General features: G+C 38.1%; 3 protein-coding genes across 6 annotated transcripts in view; 1 reads left to right on the forward strand and 2 right to left on the reverse strand.

Moving 5' to 3' along the window:
* st6galnac6 (ST6 (alpha-N-acetyl-neuraminyl-2,3-beta-galactosyl-1,3)-N-acetylgalactosaminide alpha-2,6-sialyltransferase 6) overlaps nt 1–6,818 on the forward strand; it is a 7,140-nt gene extending 322 nt beyond the window's left edge. For 2 of the 3 annotated variants that reach the window (XM_028601001.1, XM_028601002.1), the window contains exons 2-6: nt 212–293; nt 2,768–2,962; nt 4,355–4,767; nt 4,888–4,995; nt 5,120–6,818. In XM_028601001.1, the coding sequence (XP_028456802.1) occupies nt 270–293; nt 2,768–2,962; nt 4,355–4,767; nt 4,888–4,995; nt 5,120–5,312 (933 nt within the window). In that variant the 5' untranslated portion in view covers nt 212–269 and the 3' untranslated portion in view covers nt 5,313–6,818. Of the gene's footprint in view, nt 1–211; nt 294–961; nt 1,045–2,767; nt 2,963–4,354; nt 4,768–4,887; nt 4,996–5,119 lie in introns of those variants that run through there. The other variant, XM_028601003.1, reaches the window with a different exon arrangement.
* A 171-nt stretch (nt 6,819–6,989) lies between these two features.
* On the reverse strand, nt 6,990–11,762 carry spout1 (SPOUT domain containing methyltransferase 1). Its single transcript, XM_028600999.1, has 12 exons — nt 11,614–11,762; nt 11,481–11,520; nt 10,487–10,600; nt 10,240–10,399; nt 10,049–10,138; nt 9,921–9,970; nt 9,257–9,387; nt 8,608–8,680; nt 8,399–8,497; nt 8,134–8,236; nt 7,447–7,594; nt 6,990–7,275 (listed from the first exon to the last, which is right to left on the reverse strand). The coding sequence occupies exons 1-12, from the start codon at nt 11,686–11,688 to the stop codon at nt 7,198–7,200; spliced, it is 1,161 nt and encodes a 386-aa protein (XP_028456800.1). The 5' UTR covers nt 11,689–11,762; the 3' UTR covers nt 6,990–7,197.
* Nucleotides 11,763–16,461: 4,699 nt separating this feature from the next.
* kyat1 (kynurenine aminotransferase 1) lies at nt 16,462–21,145 on the reverse strand. 2 transcript variants are annotated; one of them, XM_028601479.1, is made up of 13 exons: nt 21,022–21,145; nt 20,712–20,770; nt 19,914–20,061; nt 19,560–19,709; nt 19,248–19,334; nt 19,018–19,143; nt 18,797–18,917; nt 18,633–18,709; nt 18,455–18,544; nt 17,466–17,652; nt 17,271–17,347; nt 16,967–17,053; nt 16,462–16,600 (listed from the first exon to the last, which is right to left on the reverse strand). In XM_028601479.1, exons 2-13 carry the CDS (start codon nt 20,762–20,764, stop codon nt 16,541–16,543), a joined length of 1,263 nt encoding a protein of 420 aa, XP_028457280.1. In that variant the 5' UTR covers nt 20,765–20,770; nt 21,022–21,145; the 3' UTR covers nt 16,462–16,540. The 2 variants fall into 2 exon arrangements, with proteins under 2 accessions (XP_028457280.1, XP_028457279.1); XM_028601478.1 differs by lacking the exon at nt 21,022–21,145 and adding an exon at nt 20,865–21,015.
* Between the last annotated feature and the right edge of the window lie 1,074 nt (nt 21,146–22,219).

Here is a 22,219-nt window from a genome sequence, read left to right on the forward strand (position 1 = left end):
ATGAGCTAAAAGATATAACTGGCTAGGCTATGACACTACAATTAATATATCGTTATATATTAAGCAAATAAACATATACAGTACGTTTTGTTGAAACATCGCTGTGACACTGACGTGTAAAATAACATTTAGCTAAATAGTTGATATTAACGGTGTCATAACATTTGCATTCATGGATTTCAGTCTTTGTATTTTTGTCTCTTCCGGTCAGATATGATGACAGACTGTCAAAGCCAGTGTGCTGGTACACAGCCTGATCATCAGACAGCATGGGGTTAAATCTCACTGGCAAGGTAAGAAGGAAAAAAAAAAAACAACAGGAGGGTGTGGCACTCAGACCTCTTGCCCTTCATCATCATCAGTATTATCATTGTCAGAGACCAAGGGCGGAGTGGGACCAAAAAAAATCTAATCCCACCGGCCCTCAGGGACAAATTAAGAAAAGGAAAGCCACTGATCTAGCTACCATACAGGTTCCAGACAAGGCGAGTGGAGGGTCAGAGTTTTAAACTGATTAGGTGTAATGTTTTCATAACCCAATGTGTACTTCTAGCTTTGGTTGCTCAAGACAGTAGCTAGGCTTCGACCAAAACAAACAACTTAAGTCCTGCCTTCCACTTCCTGTTAATACGACCAAGCAGACCAAAGCAATGAGGAAAACAGGAGTTTGTTGAAAAGTGGGTTTTTATTTACCCCCAAAAAATGCAAAAAACAATAGAAACTCAATAACTAGGCCTAGAAGAGAAGTCAATACAATATAACTTACCCCAAAAATAGCAACAACAAAACAAGATATGAACTAAACAAACTGACCTCCCTGAGTGAGACAAAAGTGGACATATATACCTACTTGGCCAAACCAATTTACACACACGGGGGAAACCAAAATGGACATAATTGCAACTAATACAAATGAACCCAACCCAAACCTAAATCCCCCCTCCAGCATGGTAGCCGATTGTACGGCCCAATTGGCAGGCCATATAACAGTCCTTCACCTTTGACCGTGCTTTCTGCACTGGGATGGAACTCACCACCACCATGGTAACAAAGACAGAAAATAATTATTAATATAACAGAAAACTTTACAATGTAGAAAAGAGTGCACTCTATTTAAACCATGTAAAGCTAAAGATAATAACGTGGATTATGAATTAACCAAATAGTTTAATGGGTTTGTTTTGATTAGGGTTGGCTACCGAAACTCGGTGCCAATAGGGAACCGGTGCCGACGTAAACGGTAGTAACGAGACCGAATAAGAACGAAAGTTTCGGTGCCTCATTTCGGTGCCTGACTTTACACTACACCTGACAGCATGTAACGTTAGCCTACCTTTAGCTAGCAGCTGGATTAATCACGGTTAAAATGCTGACAGCTAACGTTAAACAGTGTAAAGTGTGACTGTATTTCACTGTGGAGGACTTCTACAGCGGGATGTCGCAATTCATAGATATACAGTATGTTTATATGGTCGGAATTAAACAACACAGACGGTGCGTTCACTTGCAGCTGCCATTGTCGGAATTAAACAACACCGATTCACTTAAAACTGGTAGCCTCGTGGTGCATTGACAGTAATTGTAAAATACCCTTTTCCCATCTGGGATTCAACAGCAATTTACTGGTGAAATAAGTTATTGTTATAGTTATTACGTTATTATTAAATCTTTAATTTTGACCATGGCCTTAGCAATAAACAAGTCACTGACTGTTGTTTTTTTTTTTTTTTTTTTTTTTTAACTTTATTAAAAAGTACCGGTTTACCGTTTAGGCACGGCACCGTTTTAAAAGTATCGATTTAGCACCGGAATCGAAAAAAAAACAAACGATACCCAACCCTAGTTTTGATGCCTGAATTGTTTGGGGTGTGACTGACTGCACATTGTGCACAATAAATTAATATGTACTAAACAGCATGGAGTGAAATTGTGTACCATATTACCAGTGCTGGCTGTTTTAACCTGTGTGGCCTAGGCCATCACAATCATCATTATCAGCCAGGGCAAAGAGTAGTTATCATTGCAGTTATCATTCTAAACCATTTTGTTTAGAAGTGTTGGAGGAAGCATTCTAATCCTTCATTTATATAAAATTACTAATATCACACTGTAAACACACTAGTCCTGCATTTAAAACGTTACTTATGATTACTCATGCCTTAATGTTGAAGCAGCATTTTACTGTTGTGGTTGAGCTTTTGACTTTTTTTTAAATTTATTTTTAATTTATTTTTTAATAGAGCTGCAACCAATGATTATTTACGTTATTGATTAATCTGCTGAATATTTTCTCAACTGATTGGTTTGTAAAATGTCAGAAAAGCCTACCACAATTACCCAAAGTGCCCAAAGTGACCTCTTGTTTCAGCCTGGGTGACATAGTGGTGCAGTGGTTAGCACTGTTGCATCATAGCAAGAAGGGTCTGGTTATAGCTTATGCAGGGATGGAGAATTTATGCCAAGTAAATGCTGAAAGGAAGAAGCTGAAACCATGAAGGGTTTGACATTGTTGCCTGAAAAGCTCTAATTTTTAGCTTTAAGTTTTACATTTTTTTAGTCTACAAAAATGCACAATATTTTATAAGCTCCTCATAGGTTTTGGATGTAAAATCTAAATTTGTTAAGTAACTACAGCTGTTAAGTTGTGGAGTAAAACATACAATATTTCCATCTAAAATGTAGTAAATAGTAAAGGGGCACAAAATTGTAATAAAGTACAAGTAATGGAGTAAATGTGCATAGTTCACCACTGTTGTTTACACTGCAGGTACAACAGAGCCACAGGCTGGTGATCTTTACAGCCATCTTCGTCCTGATGACACTCCTCATCCTGTATGGCTCCAACAATGTCAACGATACTATTTATGCTCCCTTTCGTGTGGCTACACATTATTCTGTCAAGGCCACAGATCTGAAGAAGTGGTCCGGGAAAGACGGTTATGTGCCATTTCATGGGAACAAGGTACTTCATAGCTTGGTAACAAACACAGAAATGTGTTTTGATGTGTAAATCCACGTACGTTTAGATGCAGTATGTCAATGTGTGTGAGACAAGGTTTCTGTCAATTAAGGACTGATTTTGATTCGAGCTTACATGCTATTAGAGTTGTTGCTGTATAAACAATAGTGAAGGATGTTGTGAAGAATGCAGCATAATAAGTGAAATGTTACTGCTGCACTGAGCAAATTTAACTTCAATACTCTACATGAACAGGAAGTCAATGATGGGAACAACCCAAAGGAAGTGGTACACAATTAGAAAAATACTTATTGCTATCAGTGAAAGGCTATAGGCATGGACCTCCACATCACACTAGGCTTTTGCAGCTTATGCAAGACATTATCAGGTGATTATTTAAAGTGCTCATATTGTGCTTTTTGTCTCTTTCCCTTTCCTTTTATTGTGTTCTATATGTTTTTTGTGCATGTAATAGGTTTACAAAGTGAAAAAGCCCAAAGTCCCCCCAAAAGGGACTTACCATCTCCAACAGAAAACACTGTTCACAAACTGCTCTTTACTTCCGTGAAAAACGTGCGTCACATTGTAACACACGTTATAATGCTTGCCTAGCTGCTAGCGTGGCACTCCCTCATACTCTGCTTCTGACAGCTAGCAGTGCTTACCTAGGTACAGCGCATGTGCGACTCCCAACAAAATGGTACAGAAGTGAGATGTGTCCCACTGTAGCTAAAACGGGGAGCTCAACACACAGGGTGAAAAGAGGAGCTGCAGCAATGTGCAGTACAACAAAAATGTGTTTAAAAAAAAAAAAATAAATGAAACCATGTAAACCTATTTTGATATAACCTCTAAATACAATTATTCACCTGAAAATGAGCATAATATGAGCACTTTAAAATAAAGAATAAACTGAGAGATGAGTCAGAAAGCAAACACCGGGAGAATGTAGGTGAACCGTTTTGTGAGATTTCCCTCCAAATGAGCCAGATAACACCTTCCTGTTCGGTTTCTCAGCGTTGTTTTTTTCTTTCTGACGGTTTCTGCTTGTCTTTATAATATCAGTCATTATACGTGAGCTTAAACTGAAAGGATAAATGATTGCAACAAGGGACGAGCCCTAAACTTGTAAATGAAAAAATAAGCTAGGAGAGCAGCAATCTAAACTTCCTCTGTATTCCCAGCAGTGTGAGCTTGTTTCCATGAGTGTATTGCTTTCAAGCTCTGTTAACTCCACTACTCGAGAGTATACAGCCACGCAGTAGTGTTCACTGGTTTTTAGCAAGCTCTGTTAACTCAACTTCTTAATTCAGCGATGAAAAACATTGAATCAAAATTGAGCTTGTTGGAAAAGAAATGCAAAGTAAGGGTAATGGTGTTTTGTATTAATTTCAGAGTATGAACCTACACTGTCGTAACTGTGCGCTGGTGACGAGTTCCAGCCACGTCCTGGGTAGTCGAGCAGGGGAGGAGATCGACCGCTCGGAGTGCGTGATTCGTATGAACGACGCGCCCACGTTGGGGTACGAGACCGACGTAGGGAACCAGACCTCTCTGAGGGTCGTAGCCCACTCCAGTGTGTTCAGGGTTGTCCGGAAGCCTAAAGAGCTGCTACAGAGGCCAGACAGCAACCCTGTGATCATCTTCTGGGGACCCCCAAGCAAGATTGGGAAGGAGGCCAAAGGAACCTTGTACAGGTTGCTCCAGAGAGTCAGCATGACCTACAGCAACTTGTCTTGTTTCAGTATTACAGCCAACAAGATGCGCAGATTTGACAGTCTGTTTCACAGGGAGACGGGGCGAGATAGGTGAGTATTTAGGGAGCTAGTGTAATGTGAATCCTAATTTGTTTTGTATCAGCCCCATATTGGGTAAATGTCACTTTCACAAACTCTGTTTTCCCATTTGTTATGTTGTTTTCTGCTCAGACAAAAATCTCACTCATGGTTGAGCACAGGCTGGTTCACCATGGTCATAGCCATTGAGATATGTGATAATATCAAAGTATATGGGATGGTTCCACCCAATCACTGTGGGTGAGTATAATAATGGCACTCATCAACCCATGTAGAATCTTCAAATCACTATTAACCCCTTAGTTGCCTCATTATTACTTATCACAAATAAACTTAACTAAGAAATAAACTCCTCCTTTTCTAGAAAATCCAAACCTGGATCCAAGAAGATTCCCTACCACTACTACAAGCCCAGGGGGCCTGATGAATGTGTAACCTATCTACAGAATGAGGGCGGCAGAAGAGGGGGCCACCATCGCTTTATCACAGAGAAACAAGTGTTTGCACGCTGGGCAAAGCAGTACAACATCACCTTCACTCATCCTAAATGGTTGTAGACTTTTGTGAAAGCCACTAAGAGATCTATCCACACTCAGAGGCTGAATGGGAATGAGCGCTATGGGCCGACTTCCCCAAATGAGCCTTCAAAAAGCCACGTGATGAGTACGTGTTATTTTCAGGAAACTGCCCAAGGATGAAAAAGCTTTTGGACAAAAGACTGAGGAGAAGAGTGCAGGATCTCCCGTTTGGAGGGGAAATACTATATTGTGTATATTCCACAGTGACATGTGGCGGCCATTAAAACTTTTTTTTGTAAATAGAAAAGGAACTGAATTTAAAGATGAATTTTTACATGTTTATATTTTTGTTATTACATCTTGAAAATGCACTTATGTTTCCAATGTTGAGAGGGGGGGGTTATATCAGCAGGCAAGTGGCCTAAACACTAGATTAGCTTTCAATTAGCCATCTGTCATACAGAGTTTATACTAGAATAGCAGATCACTAATTCAATCTACATGTACATTGGAGCCCTCTGAAGCAGTGAGCAATGTGGCTGGATACAGTACCAGTTCCTGAACTCATACCAAATCCATCATTATCTTAGATTGAGTAATATAAACATTTCTACATACCATACAAAAACAAATAAGTCTTAAATTGGCAAAGATGGGATTAAAATCAGGAAATATCTGAATCCTAGACAACTGCTGGCTTATAAGATATTGCTTTATTGATCCCTAGAAGGCAAACTTAGTTCTACAGATACCTTTTAGTGATTAAATGGGGACAATTAATCTGTTAACCTAACACACCTAAGACAATCCGATGGCTGAAATTCTGCAGCATCATATTTATTCTAGATACTAATTGCCACATTATACAGAATACTATTTCAAATCTCAATTTGTTACACCCTCAATTTGGAGGTATTAGTTGTTCATTGTAACATTTTTGCTGTACTAGATGTTGATTTGAATGTTTTCATGAAAATTAGACTTTAAACAAACCGTTGCCTCGTGAACTTAAAACCATTTTACCTCTGTGGCATTCCAGTGCATGCATCTTAAATTAAAATAATCCACAAAATGCATTATGGTTGTTATGTATCAGTATGTTGCTCTTAGGACTGCACGATTCAATTGAAATTGTAACTTTAAAACTAAATGTGAAACAGAGGATGCAGTTTCTTAAACAATGTTGCCTTTTGCAAGTAACTAATCTGTAAACATTGTAAGAATATTCATATTCAGGAGAGGCACGCAACGTGCTCGATTAGCTGTGATCAGAAGCCTGTATCTCTTACTTCTTTGAAACCTTCCTATTCAATAATGAATAGAAAAAAACATGAACCGCATCGACTGTTGTGCTACTTTACCAACTTTTCACAAATATTGAGATAGATATCTATATTTATTCATGAGATATTTATTGCAGGACTGTTCATAATCTGGAAAGTGAGTGTATATTAGGTCCAGCCACAAACACACAGTGGTCACAACTAGCCCAGAAGAATACTGCAAGTCCATATGAACCTGTCATTAAAATGAAATCTGTCCCTGGCTTTGTCTGGATGATGAAAATATAAAGGGGCAGATGCATGCATGGCAACTGGGAAGTGATTGAATCTGTAACACAATTTGAGAGTTGCAGAGGCCTGTAGTCTTGTACAAAAGCAAGCATGTGTTGGATACATATTATATGTATGATTTGAAAAATACAATACGAGTCAATTTAAGCCTGGATAGTATTTGTATTTAAATATGTACAATTTGTTTAGCCATTTACAAAGACAGACAGAATGAAGACCAAATAACCCAAAAGGTATCTAACACACAATGCACGGATGTGATGTTTGAGATAATAGCCGTTTCAAGAATAAGAAATGCAGAGAATACCGGTAAGATTAAAAAACGTGTTTACTTTCCAACACTAATTCTTTCATGAACCATTGGAGACAACTCTAAAGGCAGCTGTGATCTTCGGTCTCAGCCCCGCCATGGAAACTAAGATGGCCTCCTGTTGAAAAGAAAATAGGAAAAACGTAATTAACTCAATGGTGAACACAAATGCAAGTTGAATCCAAATTTCCTTTAGACTGTAAGTCATTTACTTATACAAAGAGTATACATAGTTCTTGCCACACAAAGTTCAGCGATTCAGCAAATCTGTCCTAGAATAAGCCCTCACCTCTGTGCGAATGGTCCTGCTGCCCTGATCGGGGCACGTGTTGAGGTAAAGGTCAAACAAAACACTGGGATCAGTTACTTCCAGGTTTTGGTCAGTATCTACACTGGCCTCCAATCCCTGAAGACCTCCAAAAACTACCAAAAGATGCCTAAAAAGTGGAAAAGAGTCAAGTTTACATTAATAAAACAAAATGATAAAATACCAGTAATGGTATAACAAGCATTTACATCCATGCTAGCAGCTCCGTGAGCTTTGAGGTAAATCCTAATGGTCAGCTTGCCAACATGCTCCCAATGACATGCTGATGTTTAGCAGGTATAATGTTCAACATCCTAGTTTAATATGTTAGCATGCTAACATTTGCTAATTGGCACTAAACACAAAGTACAGCTGATACTGATGGTGCTTTTTAGTTTTGCAGCATTTGGTCATAAACCAAAGTACTGGACAAATAAACATGTTGATTTTACGATGGCGCTAAAGTAAAAGGGATTACCAAAGTCGTCATCTTGAGGGGGGACCTGAATGTTTGCACCAAATTTCATGGCAATCCATCCAACAGTTGAGCTACTGCAATCTGGACCAACGTGGACAGATCAACAGACCAACATGCCATGTTGTGCTGCTAGCATGGCTAATTTAAAAGTTCTCTGACTTCTCCTCCCATCTTATTGGCTCTAAACGTACTTGAATGGTGACAGTGTTGTTTGGTCCACGCTGCTGCCTCTCTCTGATGTACCAATAGTCAGATCGTATCCTTCGTCATATGGACTTTCAGTGAAAACTGCGCCTGCATTAATAAGGATACAGCATTCACAGCAGGGCCAAGCCTCTTATCAGATTATTAAACACAAAGAAAACACTATTTGGCTTTTAATCCTTCAAGATGTTTCAAATTAATCTGGAGCATATGTTTGAGTGTATCACGAGCATTAAAAAAAAAAAAACCTACTGAGGCAAGATGCCAGGCGAACACTGTAACCCCAGTAGAGACCTGCTTCAGTCCTGGGCAGATGAGGAGCCACCACCGCACCTTTACATATTTTGCTCTCTGAGGATGATGAACAGGATACGTACACTAAACTGATGTGCAGAATCTTGAGTGCATTGGGAACTTTTCTCAGGGAAAATAAATATTAAAACAGGTTACAGCCTGATTACCTGGACTCTGTGTTTTACTGAGCTTTACTGTGACTCGAAGTCCAGACTGCAGCTGTTTATCAATCCGAACATCCTGTGGGAGCAGATGGACATAGTTCAGTCTATGACAAAATAACAGGCAAATATTGTGATTGATGATTATTGTTTGGGTCACTTTTTTAAGCACAAATGGCAATATTCACTGGTTCCAGCCTCTCAATTGTTAGTTTTTTTTATTTTTTATAAATATGTTAATTGGAGATCAATAATGGGTACAGACTGCGCTTTTCGCCAAAAAGCGACTAGTTTGCAGGTATGTACTACTCTTTGGTACAGGTGTGTGCAGCGTGCCTGTCGTTTTGTTTCCGGTTTAGCTAGATCCAGTGTGTTGTAGTTCTTCTAACATTACTAGTTGTTGCAACAGCATGTGAAAAAAACTAAAAAGTTTTCTAGGCCAAAAAAAATTGAGGCCGTTAAAATGGGTTTGCGTTAACGCCGTTAATAACGCGTTTAACTGACAGCACTATTTATAATATATAATTAATCAAGAGAATACCTGCTATCTTAATCAGAATTAATTTGTTAGTTGCAGCCCTACAGTCTGTATTCTATTGTGAATGCCATCAATATCTTTGATCATACTGTCCACATGAGATGATGACATGCTCACCTTTCTCATTCCACAGTTGACCAATGAGCCTTTTCCTTGTTTGATCGGCCTGTCAAGGACTATTCCTTCCCGGTATTCTGATTCATCATCTATCCTCATGTGGTGAGGACTGTCTAAAGGGTTGAGCAAACCTGGTAGGAAAAAATAACCGTAAAGAAAATGTGTCTTATGTTGCCTTAACTTAAGGGCCTGTTTATAACTGGTAATACAATCTACCTATTAGCTCTCTACCTTTCCTCTACGACATTTTATTTCAAAGTCAACAGTTTCTGTAGTTTGGTACATTTATTAACAGCATCAGCAGTTGGAGCTACTGCACTGGTTGTGACAAACAACTCACAGAGCCCACAAAACCCTCAGCGTCCGATTGTTGCATTTTGTGTCAAACTTTACACTCCTCAGTCATAATTCAGTCAAATCTAAACACACAGACATGTTGCACAGATTTTTTGATCCAGTGCGACTTGTGCTTTATAGAAAAAAAAGACACTGTGATACTTGTCTGTACATCAATCGGTACATTTTCAGGAACTGCTAATAGGTAATTTGGCATACTTTTAATTTAGGTACCAATTTTATTTTTGGGTGGGAGAGCCACAGTGTCAGACCATGAAAAGCCCTGCTGTAAATGAATGTATGAAAAGGAATTTTTGAACTTGCATACCTGCATACTGTAAATCTTTATGCTTTGGGAAAAACCACTTGCGCAGATACCTGGTGAAGAAGAAAAGCTGTAGTCACAATCTGATAAATAGGCCGATACTAGTCATCTCATAATACGTTCCTACTTACTGTGGACACTCCAGGTACTGAAGAATTCTGGCGAGCTGAATACAAGCATGTCCTTTCTTCCCAACACCTTTAAATTCTCCTTCAACGCTCCTGTGTGACACAGAAAAAAAAGCAAAATTGTTTATATTAGCTTTCTGGTGTTTTAGGGAGTATTTATTTACCAATAAATTGCACCTCATAAGTTAACTTACTTAACATCTTCCCCTTGTTCATCAAACACAACAATCTCATCGACACAGAACACGACACAGGCTCGGGCAATCTGTCCGGCCAGGTACGTACGAAGTTCAGTGGACTGAGCGTTATCCAGGACAGAACCTGGCAGAGCCACACTCACTGTGTAAGCCCGACCTAAGAGATACATGTACAGATGACACGTTACAGCAATATGTTCACAAGTAGAAGGACTAACAGCAATCCATGAAACAATAAAGTTACCTTTTTTGTTTTGGCTTTGTTCAAGGTTCTCTCCATTTGCGGTGTCTTGCTGTTTCTGCTTTTCTAACTGTTTAATCAGCTTGGCTTCTTTTGTTTGCTTCTTAGCCTCCTTTCCTGTTATTGAGGAAGAACAATAACATTGGTAAGAAAATGAGACATGTAGACAGACTGGAGATTAAATCTAAATTGATGGTCTAAGACATCAATTTAAAAAGAGGCAAGATCTACTTGTGACATCTGAGTTTTTAATAGCATGATTTTTACTACTCAGATCTGATTTCATCTGAAGGATTTAGAGCTGAAACATTTAGTCGATTAGTTAGTCAATCGACTGAGAATTTATCTGCAACTATTTTTTACAATCGAAAATCAATAGGAATTTTTCGAGTAGAAATTAACATTAATGAGTTCCAGGCAGCTTCTCAGTTGTAAGGATGTGTTGCTTTATCTTATGTGATAGGAAACTGAATATCTTTGGGTTTTAAACTGTGTTGCCGCAATAAAACAAGCTATGGGAAGACGTCAATTTGGGCTTTATGAAATTATATCTGACATTTTACAGACCGAACCATTAATTGCTTAATCAAGAAAATTGTTATCAGATTAGCTAATTAATGAAAATAATCATTAGTTGCAGCCCTAGAAGGACTTGGAGATGTCTGCGTGGGTGAAAATATAGCTACAGTAGAACGCAGTAATACATATTACAGGAAACTACTCACTAGTATAGTAAGTATAAATTAATTTCTACATTATTACTGTGGCTAAACACATGCTAAAAGATCCCATGAAATACTGAGATATTACCAGCTGTAACGTTATGTTAAAAACAAACAAAATTCACACACTCATCAGCTAACAAAGACAATGTTAAACACTTTAACTTAGCGTTATAACGTTAGCGACTAACGTGTCTGTCAAACCAAACATATTTAACGTTGACGTTGTTAGCGGTTAGCTAGCTATCGCTAAATGTAGATAGCTGTTTACTCACTTTCTGCTTTTCTTTTCTTCCAGTCCAGCCTCTCCTCAGACTGTAAAAATGAACACATAGCTACATCATAGGTAATATGAAGAAAAGCACAATGTCATTTTTATGTAAAACATTAGTTTAACACTGACGTTACCTGAGAGGCTACAATTTTCAGTCTTTTCGCTGGTACGCCGGTAGACATTTTTACACACACTAGGGCACTAACCATAGGCACTAACCAACACGTGAAGTTTATTTACTTCCGGGTCGCGTCTTCGTCTTCTTCTTCTTCTTCTTCTTAGGGTTTTTGGTTTTAGGGAAGTTTGTATCCCATATTATGCTGCATTACTGGCTCTTACTGGCTCGTTATTTTATCCATTGACTGTAAATTTAACAGTCTATGATTTTATCCCATTACAACTTTTTAATTTATGGAAAATGTAAATATGTTTTTCTTCCCTTCTACGGTTCTCTTTTTTTATACATCCATGCGGTGACCCCATAGTTAGATGTATTAAGAGAACGGGTGACCAATAGACAGTATATTCAAGATATTATCAGCTGTAACGTTATGTTAAAAACAAACAAAATTCACACACTCATCAGCTAACAATATAAAATGGACCAACAGATCCCGTTGCTCTGGACGGAGACCCTGAAGTCGAGCGCTGAGCGTTACTACGCAGCCTCCAACCATAGACAGTATATAAACATTGACATATATAAAGCCCCATTGTACCGAATTTGGTTGCAGTTCCATTAGAGTTCCACTGGGGGTGATCGCGGTCCAGTGCAAAATGAATGGGACTCTATGGAGCTAAACGGCTTAAATGTGTCTCTTTCGCCTGATTGTGGTTGAGAAATCTCAGATTTGATTGTAGTTTATGCAAGTTCAACATGGATTATAGGTCGAAAGTTGAATGAACGAGTACTTATGTCCTTTTGATTTCTTATAGATTGAGTCATTGTTGTCCATAACATGCTAGCATTCTGCTAATGAATGCTGATTGGTCAGTGAAGGACTGATTACGACCAGAGATCCCACTTGATGGCATCCGAAGCGGAAACAGAATGTCAGAGTGAATATTTCGGCGTGGTCTTTAAAACATTAACAAACCTCTTTTTTTTTTTTTTTTCTTCAACAAGTGTGTTTATTAATTTTTCAGAAAATAATCACGCTACAACAAATAATACAGGTGCAAATCAGAACTGTCACAGTAAGGCTCATCGTCAATAAAATAAACAAACATGACAGGGCTGAAACAAGCGATGTTTGGTACAGTAAGTCAGCATAAATCATCCTTAAGAATCACTGGTGGTCCAAATGTTAACCTACCGAAGAGAAAAGCACTTCAAATATAACGAAGCAAAGACAGACGTAGCCTATATTAAATACATAGCAATATTCATTTGTTGATGGTTGACACACACAGATAGCATGCCTCTAATGCTTTCCTCCCCTCCAAGAACATCATAAAGGATCTCCACATATTGTCAAAGATGAGATATTTACCTTTTAATGTAAAGTGAGCTTTTCCAGTGCAAGACAGTCTGACAGTCCTGCAAACAAATGGTTTGACAGTGAATTTCCAAGATTTGGCTATGGTATATTTAGCTTGTAAGATGCAGAAAGTAATCATAGATTTATTTAGCTTGCTGAGATTATGATTTACGGGAAAGACGCCAAAGATACACAGTTTGGTGTCTAATAATAGCTTTATACCTGCGACATGTAAAATCATATCCATCACTTCCCTCCAAAAAGCCTGGATTTGTGGGCAGTCCCATAGGCAGTGATATAATGTGCCCTTTCTACCACATTGGTAGCATGTGTCGGGATTATTGGGGCTGAATTTATTTAGCTGAGTTGGTGTTACATATGTTCTAACACCCAGTAGTGTGTATTTTCTTAGCCTCCCCTTTCGAATGCAACATTCAAATTACTAGACAAAAAATTATATCCTGAGAAAAGTGGATTTTGAAGGGTATAGCTCCATAGACCACCATCCATTCTGCACTGGCCTGTGACTGCCCCCTATATGGAACTCTGGTGGAACTGCAACCAGTTCAGAAGCCGGAAGTAACGAGAGAGTGGAACTTCTTCCCTTATTACACCGCATTTGTCAAATATCTTAGAAGGAATGTAATACCAGAAATCATCCCTATCTTGAATACATTTTTGTAGCCCCCTTAGCTTTATCACTCCGTTCATTGCTTCGTAGTCGATCACATTTAAACCCCCTTCTTCTAAGGTTGTCACTACATCACCTTTTCTCAGATAATGAGGTCTGTTTTAATGTTACTAAACTCTCAAGCTGTCTAGATTCCATGAGCAGGTCCTCTTGTACTGGAAAATGATGTGCATCCTTTACAAAGGGAAATCGTTATGTTATGGTGATTGGGTTGAGAGAGGTGTCTGGTCTATTCTACATCTGGATTTAAATGGGATTTTTTTTTGGAGTATGATGAATTCATTAGTACATTTTATGTGAGGTGTACCAAGAAACAATATTCAGCAGTTATTAAAGCAATTCCACAGACAATGGTGAATTTGGTTAAAGGCATGTTGCAGTATGATGCAGTAGTACCACATATACCTTCTCTGTTTGTTGAGGAACTGGATTTTAAGGTGACAACATGCACAAACAAATTTATAAAGGGTGCCTTTACATCTGTATTATTTCCTTTACCGTTGAAAAGAAAGAACTTACTTAGTCTCCTGAAGAGATTGTAAGGAGAATAAGAACCAGATACCTCACTCTTCCTGTTTCACAGAAAGCAAAAGAAACTCATTTTAAAGTGTTGAATGATATATATCCATATAATAGGTTTCTTAAACAAAGATTTAACATTGACGAGAATAATTATACTTTTTGTGATTCAGATGTGGAAACCTTAGAACATTTATTTTTTGAATGTAATGTAACTAAATCTTTTTGGAATTTGGTCAGAAATTAGATTTCTGAAAAGGATTCAGAAGCACAGTCTTTGAGCTATGGGGACATTAAATAGGAAGTGTTAATGGAGGACAAAAAAAGGGACCAGATGTATAACACCTTGATTATTTTAGCTAAACAGTTTATCCACAAATGTAGATTTTTGAAGGTGAGACCTTTATTTTGTGTGTTCATGATTGAGTTACGTATTTATAAGAAATCTTTGAAATGTATAACAACTAAACAAGCAGGGGATGTGTTACAGATCATATACAAGTATTGGTTGTGGACTAGACCTCTATTTATATTTATAGTCTTTTGTGTATATAGCCTAATTCAGTTGTTTCTTTGTTATAGTTGGATACCTAGTCTGTATTTGGTACTCCATGTATTAATTGTTAAACGAAGATTGTAATGGCCTGAATTTGTTAAATAAAGGTTGGATAAAAAAGAAAAATACAAAAAAAACTTCTTCCCTTATTAGAAATTCTTTGCTGTAACCAACCCATATACTGTCTATGCTGTAACCAAAGCCGGTCTACGGAAATTCTTTGCTGTAACCAAAGGTGACCCCACTATCAAGCACACTTCCGGGTTGCAATCCGCGTTTCAAAATAAACGTAGATAGAGGTAATGTCCTATACATTTTTTGTTTTGGGCCCTGTTTACATCAATTAAGACTTCATTAAAAAAAACTGAATATCGTATATCATACATTTCTACCTTAATTTCCTATTTTTAAAGGAAATTTAAGACCTATCTTTTTGGCTTTTAATGTGGAGTAATGTTAGCCTTATATTTATCTATTTATTTACATTTTATTGTTGTTGTAACTTTAGTCTTTAGACATTTGACTGTACAGTCAAATGTTTTTTTACACACAAAAATTACTTTTTGTGCAAAGTTAAAAAAACCTTTCTGTGGAAGGGAGTCTGGCTGCAAAGGCAAAGTTTTCCACTATTTATGGACACAAAACAGAATCGGATCGGCTGTATTTGTCAAAGTCCTTTCTGTGCTCTGGGCTGTAGAATGTAGAGATGGGGATCATTGCTGAACCCTGCAGAAAAAAACAATGTTTTAACTTATTTTTTATTTATATTTATTTATTTAGTGTTTCAGCAATTAGTGCAGGGTTGTGCGGCGGCATTTATAATCCCCCTTGGTGCTAGCAGGGCCTCAAACAACATACAAGAAAGAAATCAAAGCCCCTTGGATGAGAGGCGAAACATCCAGACCAAGTCTGCCCTTGATTCAACCCTTTCTTGGGTAAACACTCAGTTAAGGTTACTGCAACTCTTTAAATCTCAAATTTACCTTAAATCAAGACACTTCTTGACTGTATATCTAAATTGCTGTTAAGTTTATGTCCCTTCTGTCTCAAAGTGTTTATGTGGACACCCACAAACTTTAATATGCACTTTCCTTTACAAGGCATGAGCCAACGAAGCTATACAACAGAGAAGAGAAACACTAAAACAGAGAACGTGGATTTATTAAAAGCTTTATTAAACTTTGATTTACGACAAATATCTCTGCAGATACAATGTGACATACAATAGGAGGACATAATTTAAGATAAAAGATACATCCTTTAGAATTAGTGAGAAATAATTATAATATATATATATAAAAAGAAAATCTGAGTTTTCTGCTTAAAACAAAATTGCACAGAAACATTCAGTGTTTTCACAATTGCAGTATATGGACAAAATGAAAGTGGACGTTGTCTTTAAGTACCCCACTGTGACATAAGCACACACAGAAACACTGAATATGGCTCATTTTAACTGAGGAGGCAACCCAAGCCGGGTTAAGCAGCCTGATGAAGTCTGAATGGACGGGTAAGGCTGCTTTCACACCAAATCAGGTCTTGCGGGCATTAGTGCAGGGTTGTGCGGCGGCATTTGTGTCATCATTGTTTCACACAGTGCTAGCATTTTACAGCATGTTACACTCCATAGTGTTTTTGTCTGATCGCTGCTTCGACGGTTATGTGATTGACCACCTCAGCATGTTGTTGAGTTGCGTTTCTCCAAAAGTTTATCCTGTTTCTACTTTTTGACCCATTTTTTGTGTGCATCCCCTGCAGTCTCCACCGCCTGATTTGGTGTTAATGCAGACTAATGCTTCTAGTTGTGGGTGATGTTACTGTCCCCGACTCCACTTAATCAAAACGTCCTCTGCTGCATCCAGGGTGGAGTCCTCCTGTTGGACCAAGAGAGAGAGTGTAAGTCAAAGAGCGAGGCAGCGGTCACATTACAGGGTTTTTCCTGCATATAGGAATTTTTGGCACCTCCCAATGAGGTTTTAGCCAGCCCCAAAGGACCACCAGTGCGAAAATGAGAAGAATTGAGAAAAAAATAGCTATTCAAATCTTCTCTAAGTGTGTTTATCAGCAATTTACCAAACAACTGTTGAACAAGCACAACATGAACTAGAATAGGAGCGCTAATCTCAGTTTTACCATCCAGAGTCAGGCTATCCAGAATCTCGATGATTTTAACGGTAGTATTTAAATATTAATATTACGCCCTGCATTACATTTATTTCAATTACTGACGTTGAATTTACCTTGACGAAACAGAATCGGATGTATTTGTCAAACTCCTTGCTGTGCTCTGGACTGTAGAAGGCAGAGACAGGGATTGTTGCTAAACCCTGCAAAAAAAAAAAGAGGCAAACTATATAGTAAAAGAAAAACCAGAAGCACGATATTCTAAATACATCACCATACACAAGAAAAATATAAATGCTGCACAAAAACACCAATGCAATCACTTTTTCTTTCTTTTAAAAACAAACTACATCTTTTGTATTATTGCTTTAAAAAGGGAATCCATTTATTCGTCTGAAATACAATGCAATAAAGTATTACCTTCTCTTTAATTAGCCACTTAACAAATCTGAAGTCATTGGGTTCATCCTGAGTGCTCTTGTCATTTAAGTCCACCTCTGTCAAAAAAGAAAGAGGTAAACATAAGTTAGACGGCACAAATCAAAGAATAAACTGAAAAAAATGAAGGTTGTATTTTTTAGCAATGATGGATGCACGGGTTTGTTCTTCACTCACTGACAGAGGAGATGTCTGTGATCATAAAATATCCTCCTTCTGGCATGATGGGCTGCAAACCCACACTCTCCAGACACAAGGCCAGCTTCCTCCTCTTCTGCTGCAACATCGCAGGCAGCTGCTGGAAGTAGCTCTCTGGAGTCCCAAACAGCTGGTATTCTCTCTCAAATCCACAAGCTACTGCCTCCTGGTGAAGCAGGAGTGGATGAAAAGACCAAAATGGGATATAAGATTAGTTTCAGAGGTGCGACTTAGCAATGAAAATTGTGACACATGTAGATTTGATATCGTCAACATTGTCTGGTTGGTTGGCCAAGTTGCTCGAAAATCAATCCAGAAAGATTATTTTTCAAATTCCTCTTTAAACCTTGATTTCCCCGTTAAAGTGTTACATAGGTAGCTTGAAAAGGTTAAAAAAAAAAAAAACATGTTCTAACAATTTCATTGAAAATGCTCGGACCATCACATACAATGGAAATGTTCTAGACATTTGGTATTTTTGTAAGCACTTGTATTGAGGCTGAAATTCTAAATAAAAGTTCCTGGACTATGGCCATAATTGCACATACATTCCAAGAAGAGGAACCACATTTCTTACAGTATGTGATAGGGCTGCACAATTAATTACAATTTTATCGAAATCACAATATGGAGTTGTACAATATCCAAATCGCAATATTTCTTAAAAGGCAAAGTGTGTGTCAAACCATTCTGAATTATGTATTATGGTGCTGCAGAGACGTCCAGGCCTACAAATCCTATCCTGGTACAGATCCTCACTAAAATCACACAATAATCGTTTGAATTTCTTTTCATTTTCAATGAAAATGCGAATAATGTTCCAAAATGATCATTCCCTCCAAAATCGTGAATCATATCGCAATCACAATATCAGTCATAAATAATTGAACAAAGTATGTGAGGCCTCTTCTGAGAGATGGTTTATTTCTACAAATGTATCTAAAATGCTCAAGTTATTGTGGGTTTACCTGAGCAGCTGTAGGGCAGTGGTAAACACAGTTCTGATGGATGGTTTTCATGTGTTTGATGATATGCCCAGAGCTGATGACCCAGCCAACCTGAAAAGAAGAAAAAAACAGGTCATTATAAGGATGTGTAGTAAAAAAGAATACATTACTGAAAAACGCAGATATCTCAGAGCATTACCTTCCAGCCAGTAGCACTGAAGGTCTTTCCACCACTGCCAATGGTGATGGTTCGTTCCCACATGCCAGGAAGGCTGGCTGTCAATACATTACTATAATTAATATATTAATAATGCAGCTTTATACTTTTTTTGTGCATTCTGTTGAACTCTGGCTCTATCTCACCTATCTTTACATGCTTGTTTCCATCATAAGTCAGCCATTCGTACACCTCATCACTGATGCACAGCACGTCATGTTTGATACACAGATCAGCAATCATTTGGAGCTCTTCAGTCTTGTAAACCTGTTATGGACATATATGCGTGACAGGTGTTTAAGTGCAAGAACACATTTTATTCAGCTGGCTTTAAAAAAAAGGAACACTAGAGTGGTAATTACCTTACCTTACCCAGTGGGTTGTTGGGAGTGTTGATAACAATGGCTTTTGTGCGTGGAGTGAATTTACTGGCCAGCTCCTCAGCAGAAAGAACCCAATCTCCACTTGACAGGACAGCACTGCCCTCAACTTTCTTGAATTTATCAAAAGAAAATAAAGGTTGATATTTACTTTTTTTAAAGTACACATACACAAAGACAAAGGTAACATTGTTTAAAAAAAATGTTAAACACTCACTGGCCTCAGAGGCACATAAACTGCCTTCCCTCCAACCATCTTCACCATTGGCTGGTAGCAGTCAAAGAACGGTTCAACAATTATGACCTGAAAGACAAATTTCACCATGTTTCACTCACCAGCTAAAAAACAATGGTATTCTATTATGGAGTGACATTCACTAGCCATTTGGCTGATGGACAAAAAAGTTACTTTTGGACCCTGCCCACAATATTCAAATGTTTGTACATTATTTTGCTATTTTCTGCTTTGTTTATTATTGCTGCAGTGTACAGCATTTGGACTTGATCTGACTTGGATTGATTTTCATACCTCATCCCCTTCATCAATCAGAGCTTGAAATGCACAGAAGAGAGCCTGATAAGCTCCAACTGTGACCAGGACGTCTTCAAAAGGATCAATCTCATGTCCCACAATCCTACTGAAGAATTTAGCCAGACTTTTTACAAGAGGAGGATGGCCCTGAGGAAAGATATGACATGTAAACATAAGGGAGCTCTCACCATTTGTTCTGCAACTTGTTCCAAGTAAAGAAAATACTTAAAAAGACTTTCGCTGTTTGTTCCATTTTGTACATGTGTCTGTTTGATACACTGCTACTGAACTAAACTTTCGTTTTCTGACTGACAGAAACAGAAGTGTTCCCAAATGTACATTTCCACTTACAAAAGCTCGGGTATACTGGTGCATTTGGGGTCCTCCACTCACAGCTTTACAAAAAGCCTCCTGGACAAACTTGGGAGGGGAGAAGTCAGGAAATCCTTGTCCAAGGTTCACCACTTTGTAGTCTGCTGCCAGTTGTGTGAATTCCACCCTGTTGGTGCAAAACAGTAGCCTGGAAATCTAGACGCACCCTAGCGGCAGCAAATGTAATTTGGGTCTGGCTTGTCAGGCTAGCAAAACAGATCAGACAGTGCACGTACCTAAATTATAGTATATATATATATATATATATATATATATATATATATATATATATATATATATATATAAATATAAAAACCACAAATCATATCCTGTAACAGTCATATTATGGTCCCTGCCTTTTGAGCCTCTGTAACCATTTTATCAAATATAAATATTTAACAATTAATGTCCAGACAAGTTAATAAGAAAATGATTATAATTATAAATTATTTATTTTTGTGGAAATCATTGTTTGAATCTAAATCTTTAGTGCAAACTGTTCAGAATGAGTAAGTGAAAGTCAAATTACAAGAAACAAAAAGTCATGCAGGTTTTCGAGACTAGATCTATCCAACAGATGCGTTAATAATTGCACCACGTAGCTATGTCTATGGTAACGTTACCACCCCCATGCTCCACCAATCATTAAAGCGGTGATAAAACGGGAACAGGGCTGAGTTTAGACCCTGACACTCTGTGCAGAGATTTGTATGCAACTTTAAAAGAAAAAGTAAAACCCACAGTACTGTATGTCCTCTTGTGTCAAATATCACTTACCAAACGTTTTTATCGACACCTTCAGTTCTGCGTGCATTAAGTCGTCGTGACATTGTTATCTGAAATAAATAGACACATTTGTAAGTATGCCAGAGTACGTCGCTTTAACGTAGCTAGTGCAGCTTAGACCTTGTTAATGTTAACGTTACCCACCTTATGATGGTTTCTAATTGAACTCGGAGGAGTTAGCGTTATATTAGCGGCAAGCTTCCTGATTATTCCCATCATCTATTATCTGATGCACTACAAATGTTTTTTTAAATGTTTCGTTTCTATCTGCTGCTATTTATTTTTAAGTAAAGTAACTTACTAGTAAGCCGGAGATGTCCTCCAGTCATATAGAATCTTCCCCCTTTCCTTCAACCTCCTTATACTTTCTCATTGACGTATGTGTTTTCTTTTCTACTTCCTGCATGGGCGGAGCGAGACGTAAGCTAGTTACCAGCAACGTAACTCCAAATCTATGAGTACATGCGTAGCTGTAGAGGGTGAAGCTATCAGCCACACACAGCTGAGTAGCACACTATACAATATATAAGTGTGCACAATTAGTATTACAGAAAGACATTTGGTGAAATAAGATTATTTGTTTTCTTTCCGTGAGTTATAAGAGAGGATTAGCTAATAACACTCAGGAACAGAGGTGTATAAAGTAGCCTACTAGAGACCCAATCTTACAGAGACGGAGAGCGTAGGTATATGTAAGGAGATAACATGGGCACAGGCTAATTATTGCTAACTAAAATGCTAGTTAACATTAGTAATTAAACCTAAACAGCTAATGTAACTCGAAACTGCCAGCGAGCTTCTCCTGTACTGTACGGTAATTCCTCTATTATGTGACACAATCGGTAGCCTATTTTTACAAAAAAGTCTGCTAAGGAGCTATAACGTGAGGTACAAGGTAATGGAGCCTTTTATACATTGTTGTGTTTCTTTAGAAATAAACAATGGACAAATAAGAGTCCTTAAACGCTTCAGATGTAAAGTTATTCGCTGTCAAGTGACGTCAAAATGAATGGCAATGTCAGTGGAATGCTAACGGGAGGGGATATTGTTGTAGCATCAAAATGGCGCCATAGGAGTTCTGAAGCGAAGCTTACCTCCTTGGTAGTTATCAGTCTGTGAATCTGGGGGGCGCTGCTTCTGGGTTGCATTGGTTTGGCAGTTGTGTTCAAATATGAATCTTTGCACAGCTTACTGTACCTTTAAGTAAAGGATCTGAATACTTCTTCCACCACTGGTCAATTCCTCTTTTGCAGCAAGGCAACAGACATATTGCTAAGCCACCTCTCCTTGCTTCGTACAACTCCACTGCTCGTTTGTCGCAAAACCTCACCTAAGCGAGTCTGCAACTCGACGCAAGCCAGTTTATTAGATTATAGAAGTTAGCCGCTACAATGGACCGTTCTTTTCAGTCGCAATAGCACACATTAAAATGGCTGACACTTTAACAATCCTGCTATGTTGATTTGAACTACAATGTCCATTCTACTTGTAAGTCTTTA

The sequence above is a fragment of the Perca flavescens genome, chromosome 16, assembly GCF_004354835.1.
Source record: "Perca flavescens isolate YP-PL-M2 chromosome 16, PFLA_1.0, whole genome shotgun sequence".
In the NCBI taxonomy this organism is placed as follows: Eukaryota; Metazoa; Chordata; class Actinopteri; order Perciformes; family Percidae; genus Perca; species Perca flavescens.

What these genes read in the sequence shown, in the direction of transcription:
- spout1 (XM_028600999.1), bottom strand. Translation starts at nt 11,688, where the DNA reads ATGGTTAGTGCCCTAGTGTGTGTAAAAATGTCTACCGGCGTACCAGCG. An exon ending in GAAGAAAAGAAAAGCAGAAA is followed by an intron (nt 10,601 to 11,480) that starts GTGAGTAAACAG and finishes CCTCAATAACAG; the next exon opens with GAAAGGAGGCTAAGAAGCAA. An exon ending in CAGTAAAACACAGAGTCCAG is followed by an intron (nt 8,498 to 8,607) that starts GTAATCAGGCTG and finishes CATCATCCTCAG; the next exon opens with AGAGCAAAATATGTAAAGGT.
- kyat1 (XM_028601478.1), bottom strand. Translation starts at nt 20,939, where the DNA reads ATGATGGGAATAATCAGGAAGCTTGCCGCTAATATAACGCTAACTCCT. An exon ending in GGTGTCGATAAAAACGTTTG is followed by an intron (nt 20,062 to 20,711) that starts GTAAGTGATATT and finishes TTGCACCAACAG; the next exon opens with GGTGGAATTCACACAACTGG. An exon ending in TTTATGTGCCTCTGAGGCCA is followed by an intron (nt 19,144 to 19,247) that starts GTGAGTGTTTAA and finishes GATAAATTCAAG; the next exon opens with AAAGTTGAGGGCAGTGCTGT.